Raw genomic sequence first — 7,367 nt, 5'->3', positions numbered from 1 at the left:
GACTAATGACAAATAAAGCACAAAGCACAAGCCAATATGTACTTTCCAATAATTTTTTTGTTTTTAATATCAATTGACATTTTAAAAAATACAGAGGTGTTTGACACAGAATAGCACCATTGTGTGGGACACACACAGTTCCTGCGCCCGGCACCCGAAGGGGGGGTTCTCTTGCCTGGGCTGGGGGGCAGTCACTCAGGGGGCGTTTAACTCACACCAGTTAGTTTCCTGCCTCTGCCTTGACCCAAAGGTCTTACAGGAAGACAATAAATAAATAGAACACCGAGATTTTATTTTGCAGTCTGCCCAGTTCAGGTCTCTTAGAGAAGGGAGAAAAGTCCAAACTGTGAGAGGGTGGGATGAATGGACGTCAGGTCAGGTCAGCCATTCAGTGCAGAGTCCTAGAGTGACTGGGATTGGAAAGTACTTGGGTCCTTTGGGTTTGCAATGGATTGTGTTGTTTCTGGGTTCGGGTTTTTACAAGAAGCAGACAGGCCCTATGTCCACACCGAATTCCTGCTCGGGCCCGCCTATGTCCATGGGTGCAATGTCAATGATGGGGAGACGTGAGGTCTTCTGCGACCGGTACTCAATCATAGTCTTGCCCCACTTACCGGTGTGTTTCTAGGGGAGAAAGAGAGGAGAGTCGGCGGATGCCTTACGATCCGGTGCCAGCTGCCCTGGACCCCAAAACCGAACACACGCGGGGGGCCTAGACCTCTCTTGGACTGGCCTCCGCCTCGACGCCAGTCCTCAGCAGCAGGGCCTCCTCCCCCTGCCCTTCTCCTCCCCACTGTCCACAGTGACCCAGCCTGCGAGGGCAGAGGCCCACACACGTCGCATGAGTGTTCCTCCAAGTCACCAGACACGCTGAGCCAAGGGAGGGGAGGGGACAGAACAACACGCCCCTCTCCCTCACCTGTCGCTCTGCGTGGCATCCCCACGTAGCCCGTCGGCGCTCGTGCCCCTTTAGGGCCACGATGCCTGCTGTGGACCAGCCCTCTGCCTGCTGTCGCCCGGGGCCCCAGGCGGCTCATCTCTCTGGCGGCCCAGCCGGCCTGACTCACCGTGCAGCCATCCTTCAGAACCGTATACGTGAACCTGCTGTTGCCCTCGGCCCGGATCTCCACGTCGTTGGAGCCCTGGATGAGCAGGGCCTTCTTGAGGTTGCCAGCGGCCTCGTCCAGGTAGGCAATGCTGTTCTTGCAGTGGTAGGTGATGTTCTGGGAGCCCTCGGTGGACAGCAGGCGCAGGAAGGTCATCTGGACGTTGGCGGTGTTGGCAGCCAGGTTGTCATCTCCATAGCTGAACTGGGAGGGGCAGACAGCAGTGGCGTGAGGCCCGGGCGGGACAGGGCCCTCCGAGCGGGGTTTGCAGGAGCTGAAGGGGGCTGGGGAGGGGTCACTGGGAAGACACGTTTGCTTCCGGGGAGTGGAGCAAGCCTCCGAGGACTCTTCCTCCACCTCGAAGTGGGAAAACATCCCCCTCCTCCTCTTTCCTTCTTCCCCTGAACTCTCCCCCAGCCCCCATCCAGTGAGAATGTGAGCAAGGCGCTAAAGACTGCCGGGGAGAAAGCAGAGGGGGATTCTGATGTGCCGTCCCTGGCCTAGAGCACGCGGGGACTCACGTGGAAGCCACCGTTGATGGTTTCTCCAAACCAGATGTGTTTCTTGTCCTTGCTCTTGCTGTTCCACCAGTTCTTCTTGGGAACGCTGGCCGGGCTGGGGTAGACGCAGGTCTCGCCAGTGTCCATGTTGCAGAAAACCTTCATGGCGTCCAGGGTGCAGCCCTGGTTCGGGTCGATCCAGTAATCTCCTGCAGCGGAGAGGCAACACCCCATCGGGGCTCAGACAGGCACAGACACACGCTCCCGAGAGGGCCAGGCCTGCCTGGGGTGACAGAAAGGCCTATGGGGACACCAGGGGCAGAGGAGCAGGGTGTGAGGGCCACGTGCGGCCAAAGGGAGGGGAGAGGGAGGGATCCGGGCGAGGAGACCCGGATGGGAAGGTCCAGGGCTAAACAGGGGGGCAGGCAAAGGCACAGGAGCAGGGCCTGCCCGGTGGATGGAACTCTACCCTGAAGTCACTTCCACCATGTGGCCATGACCGGACGGGACCAGGGCTGCAGTTTCTCTGCTGTGAAATGGGGGAGCCACCACCAGTGCCAGAACCTTCCAGGCCCGACTCTGCCCCTCCTTCTGAAGGGGGCCGTGCCCAGCGGGGGCGGGGATCCTGCCCTCCGGGCTCACCGCTCTTCCACTCGGGGTGGCAGAGTTTCAGGTCCCGGCAGGTGCGGGCGGGGTTCTTGCGGGATCCCTCGGGGCTGCGGATGCTTTCGATCTGGTTGTTGAGGGACTTGAGCGTGGCATCCACCTCGGCGTCGTGCTGTCTCAGGTTGCTGGCTGCCTCATCGGCCCGCATGTACTGCATGGGGTCGGGGCCCTTCTCTCTCTGGCCTAGGCCAGCAAAGGCGGACATGTCAATGCCAGGGCCAGGGGGACCTGGAGGGCCAGGGGGTCCAGGATTTCCAGGAGGACCCTGCAGCAGGAAACAGAGAAATCAGCCAGGAATTACAGGGAGACGCCCCTCCTGTGTCCATCCCCGCCTGCTAGAATGTACTAGGATGTCTTCTTCCCAGTCCCATGAGGTTGTGTGTGTGTGTGTGTGTGTGTGTGTGTGTGTGTGTGTGTGTGTGTGTGTGTGTCTGTGTGTCTGTGTGCGTGCGCACGCGCGGAGCAGGCCAAGACCAAGAAAACCATAGAATGCTCCCTGTTTTTTCATTGGCCCCTCTCTTCTATGTCTCATGGACTCTGAACTTCCAGGGAGCTCCCAGGATAAAGGATGCTGTCACATTAGCTGCAGGCTGATGCCCCGAAAGAAGCCCTTCGCATCCGAGAGCTCAAGCCTCCCGGTGCCGGGAGCACCCCAGACGGCAGGAAGGACACTCACAGCAGGGCCGGTTTCGCCTGAACGTCCACGGGGTCCAGGAGGGCCAATGGGGCCGGGGATTCCATTAGCGCCATCTTTGCCAGAGGGACCGACGGGGCCAGGAGGACCCTGCAGGCCGGGAGGGAGAAAGACAGTGAGAAGAGAGCCATCGACAAAGGGAAGGTCCAGGAGAAGCCGGGGCTGGTGAGGCTCATAGCTGCTCTCTTCCCAAGTCTTCCCATTTCTCAGTCATGGAACCCCACGCTGCTCTCCGTGTGGCCAAGAACCGGCAGGACGGCTTCACGGCTCTCTCACTCCCTACAATCCCCTTTGTAAAATCCTATTCCCAGGGAGTCTGTCTGACAGCCGAGAGCTGCGCTCGTGGTCGTCCTATGGCCTCAGGTACTTCTCTGGCCACAGTGTCACCAAGCCAGTCCCACCTCTGCTGCTGAGTGAGGCGCCTGAGCCCGAGGCTTCCCCAGAAGCAGCCACATCTCCCTCCTCACCAGACACCTGACCAGCACCCTGGTCCCACCCCGGAGGAAGGGTTCACTCCGTCTCACTTACTCTGGGGCCAGAAGGGCCGGCAGGACCAGAAGTCCCTTGGTCTCCAGCGGGACCCTGTGCAGCAGGAAGAGGCAAAGGTCAGAGGTCAGCACGGACAGGGCCCCATCTTCCACGTCAGGAGGCCTTCTTGAATACGTATATATACTGGGAGTTGGGGGAGCGCATACACGTCCCGCCCTGTGCCCCTTCCATGTGCTTCTCCCTGCAACCCTGAGGAGGCCCTGCACATTTCTCAGGACGATCCCCAGCCGCCTTAGCAGCATGGGAAACGCCAGTGGGCTCCGTGAAGGGGGACGCCTTGGGGAACCGAGCACAGCCTGCGGCACTCACAGGGGGGCCGGGCAGACCCTGCAGACCAGTGAAGCCACGGTGTCCTTTCAGTCCCCTCTCGCCAGCCTCTCCCGTTTCTCCTTTGTCACCTCGGGGGCCTTGAGGGCCCTGGGAACAAGACACAAAGACACAGGTTTGGTCAGCTCAGGCCAGCCTCACCCGCGCCAAGGGGCCCCAGGTCCCTGCTGCCCCCTGAACCTGCCTGTCGGGGACCCAGCACAGGACGCTCAGATACTCACTGGCATTCCCCGGGCTCCAGCTGGTCCTGAGGGTCCCATGGGGCCTTGTGCACCCTGTGGGGAGAGTGGGAGCAGCGTCAGAGCACAGTCAGGACAGGGACGCGCCCAGGGCCTGCGGTGGGGGAGGGCGGGTGGTGGAACGCTCCCTACCCATGCAGCCACCCTCCTCCACCGTGGCTTTTACTGACTCGAAGATACTCACAGCTTCTCCTCGGTCTCCCTGCTTGCCGACTGGGCCGGCGGGGCCAGGAGAGCCAGGGGGCCCTGGGGCTCCGGGGGCACCCAAGGGACCGGTCTCACCACGATCACCCTGTCAGGAGAGAGGTCTCCGGCTCAGAGAGGAACGTTCCAGAAGAGGCAAGGAGAGACGTGATTCTGACCCCAGCCCTGCCAGGCCAATGGAATGTCCTCCCCGCCCCACCGTACTCACCTTGAGTGAGACCCCGATACCCACCTTGACTCCAGCTGCACCGTCTCTGCCAGGGGGGCCGTCAGCACCAGGGCTTCCCTGCGCAAAGGGAAACACGCCATCAGAGCTGCCCACCGTCCCCGCCTCTGCTTCCCGTCCTCCCTCAGGAGCCCAGGTTTGTGCCCTCCCTCCAGCCAAAGCTTCCTCAGCCAGCTTCCTCCTGCCTCCCCGCCGTGGGCCCAGCTCTTAGTCTCCGTGCCCTCTCTCTCCCATCACCACCCTCCCATCACATCTGGGCGCTTGGGCTCGGCCCATCTGTCACCCCCTTCTCCAGGGCTCCCCTCTCCCTAGAACGGGCTACCCCACAGCGGATCCCACTGCACACCTCGCGTCCAGGTTCACCCGCAGGTCCAGTCAGGCCAGGAGGACCCACGGGGCCAGGGGGACCTCGGTCTCCAGATGCTCCAGGAGCTCCCTGCTTGCCAGGCTCACCCTGGGGGACAGCGACAAGGAGGATGAGTGCACGCTCCGAGGCCCCTCGGAGCCCTTCTGGGGAGGGCGCTGACCGCGGGTCAGTTCAGACGGTGCGGAGCGGTGGCAGCCTCGGGGTGGCCAGGCCACCGAGAGCACCAGGTGAAGAGCGTCCACCTGAGCCAGGCGGGGCCCAGCTCGCCCGGAGGAAGGGGCGTCCCCACTCACCGATGGGCCGGGCAGGCCGGGGAATCCTCGCTCACCACGCTGCCCCGGCAGACCGACGATGCCCCTCTGACCGGCCAGACCCTGGGGACCTGGAGGACCGTCGGGACCCTAAGGGAGGAGAGGAGGGAGGTGAGAACTTGAGAAGTGACACGGAGCCGCCCCCCGCCCCTCCGTGAGGTGGCAGCTGCCCACTGCAGGGGTCAGGACACTTCTCTCTGCAGCGCCCGCCCCCACCCCGGCAGTCCCACAGTCGTGCTCCCCCCACTCTGGGTTCTGTGAGCCCACGTGCCCTTCACACTTCTGCTCCAGGGACCTTGGCCCTGGGCTCCCCAGCCTGGGGTGGGACTTACAGAAGGACCGTCATCTCCAGGCTCTCCCTTCTCGCCAGGGGGTCCAGAAGGACCTTGGAGGCCAGGGTCACCAGCTCGGCCAGGGGGGCCGCTGTCTCCTCGAGCACCTTTGGGACCATCTTTTCCAGAAGGACCAGGTGGGCCAGGGGGTCCAGGGTTGCCCTAGAAGGAGCAAATGCGGGACGTGAGAACTCATCTCACCCTTCACCATCCTTCCAGGCTGCCAAAGCCACGGTGACCCTCTGGGGGCTTCCTCCACCGTAAGGGCAGCTTGACCCCCACCCCGGGCTACCTCTTCCATCTTCTCTCCCCCGTGAGCTCTGGCTTCAAGCCAGCCTGGCTTCTCCAGCCTCTGCACACTTTCCTTTTTCTGATCGACCTGGACTCCCTCCTGCCTCCTTCCCTGTGGCCTCAGTCCCACCACCGGTCCTCAAGGAACAGCTCCAGCCTCACCCCTGGCCGCTAAGCCTCTGCGCCCGCTCCCTCTGCGCTTGGCAGTGTTGGTGAGCTGGGGGACTTTCCCCAGGAGCAAGATGCAGACATCCTTACAAAGCACAGTGTGCTCAAGAAGTGTGCGTCCACGACGAAAGCAACTGTACCAGCCCTGTCCTGCCCACGGAGCCAGAAGCCCATGGCCAGCAAGAGGGCCCCCCGCCCTGCTCCCAGCTGTCTGCAAGGAGAGCAGGTCCCTGTGGTCAGTTAACTACTGTTCCCAGGAGTGGGGATGGGCACAAAGACGTGTGGGGGACTGGGCCAGACTCTTCGACCCCTGCCTGTGCCTCCCATGCCTGGAGTTAGGGAGGAAACAGCCGGGGGCAGCACTTACATTGGAACCTGGGGGTCCGACGCGGCCTGCAGCTCCGGGGAATCCGGTGGCTCCCTATGTGATGAGAGGAGGACCCTGAGGACCTCAGACCCTCAGGAGGCCCAAGAATCAAATTTGGGGGGCGGGGGTCTCATAGGCTGGTTTGGAAAGGAGCCAGGGGCGCACGGCAGCAAGGGGAGAGCTAGAGAGGGAGAAAGGGCCCCCAGGTCTGGCCACCGCCTCGGGCAGCTGCAGCTTCTCAGCCTCCAGCCCCTGCAGGGGGAGGATGCAGTGGGGCAGTCAGCGCTGTAGGGGCGCCCTCTCTCCCACCCGGCTGTGGGATGGGCTCTGTGTGGGAGGGGCTCGGGCTGAGAGGGAAGGAGGTGGGGTGGGGTCTCTGGGGCCAGACCTCCTTCCTGAGGCCCGGGGGGGGGGGGGGGGGCGGGGGGGGGGGGGGCGGGTGGGTGCGAGAGAAGCCGCTGCCCCTGCAGTGCCCTCCACTTGGCCCAGTGACGGTGGGAATGGGGGCCTCACTCACCGGGGGGCCTTGAGCGCCTCGGGCTCCTTTAGGACCAGTCACACCAGTAGGACCCTGGGGAGGAAGGAGGGAGACGGTGAGGCCCGGTCGCCCCGGGGGAGGGCTGTGGGCTTCTGGGCGCAGGTCCCTTCTGAGCCCCGTGGACTCCTGAGAGCTCGGTTCTCGGAGATGCAGCTTTGTCAGCACTAAAATCCCAGCCTGGAGAGGCTGTCACAGGTGGGCCTGCCACCCCGACCCACGGGAGACTCGTATTCTAGGAGATCTCGGGGAGGGCAGGCCCATCAGGTGTCCTCAGAGCCAGTCCAAGGTCTCCCAGGAGACTGGCCGCTCTGCCCCAGGCCTTCTGTTGCTCAGGGAGACCCAGCGGCTGGTACCCTGTGTCGGCCCCCAGCCACACACCCACACCCACACCCACACCCGCGGCTCTGAAGGCCAGCTTAGCTCCTTGAACCTTTACCCCTGAGCACAAATTCCTCCTCCCTGCAGCCTCCCCTCCTGTGGCT

At 63.0% G+C, this 7,367-nt stretch overlaps 1 protein-coding gene across 2 annotated transcripts in view; it reads right to left on the bottom strand.

Moving 5' to 3' along the window:
* Positions 1–7,367, bottom strand: part of COL2A1 (collagen type II alpha 1 chain) — a 31,015-nt gene continuing 23,648 nt past the window's right edge. For both annotated transcript variants that reach the window (XM_079936943.1, XM_079936942.1), the window contains 15 exons: positions 6,865–6,918; positions 6,348–6,401; positions 5,522–5,683; positions 5,172–5,279; positions 4,858–4,965; positions 4,518–4,571; positions 4,266–4,373; positions 4,064–4,117; positions 3,825–3,932; positions 3,495–3,548; positions 2,949–3,056; positions 2,249–2,537; positions 1,628–1,815; positions 1,068–1,310; positions 1–624 (listed from right to left, as the gene is read on the bottom strand). In XM_079936943.1, coding sequence (XP_079793069.1) covers positions 478–624; positions 1,068–1,310; positions 1,628–1,815; positions 2,249–2,537; positions 2,949–3,056; positions 3,495–3,548; positions 3,825–3,932; positions 4,064–4,117; positions 4,266–4,373; positions 4,518–4,571; positions 4,858–4,965; positions 5,172–5,279; positions 5,522–5,683; positions 6,348–6,401; positions 6,865–6,918 — 1,839 coding nt within the window. In that variant the 3' untranslated portion in view covers positions 1–477. The remainder of the gene's footprint in view (positions 625–1,067; positions 1,311–1,627; positions 1,816–2,248; positions 2,538–2,948; positions 3,057–3,494; positions 3,549–3,824; positions 3,933–4,063; positions 4,118–4,265; positions 4,374–4,517; positions 4,572–4,857; positions 4,966–5,171; positions 5,280–5,521; positions 5,684–6,347; positions 6,402–6,864; positions 6,919–7,367) is intronic.

This window comes from Stenella coeruleoalba, assembly GCF_951394435.1.
Source record: "Stenella coeruleoalba genome assembly, chromosome: 11".
Lineage (NCBI taxonomy): Eukaryota > Metazoa > Chordata > Mammalia > Artiodactyla > Delphinidae > Stenella > Stenella coeruleoalba.
The sequence above is the reverse complement of the archived record's forward strand: the minus strand, read 5'-3'. Positions and strand labels throughout refer to the sequence as shown.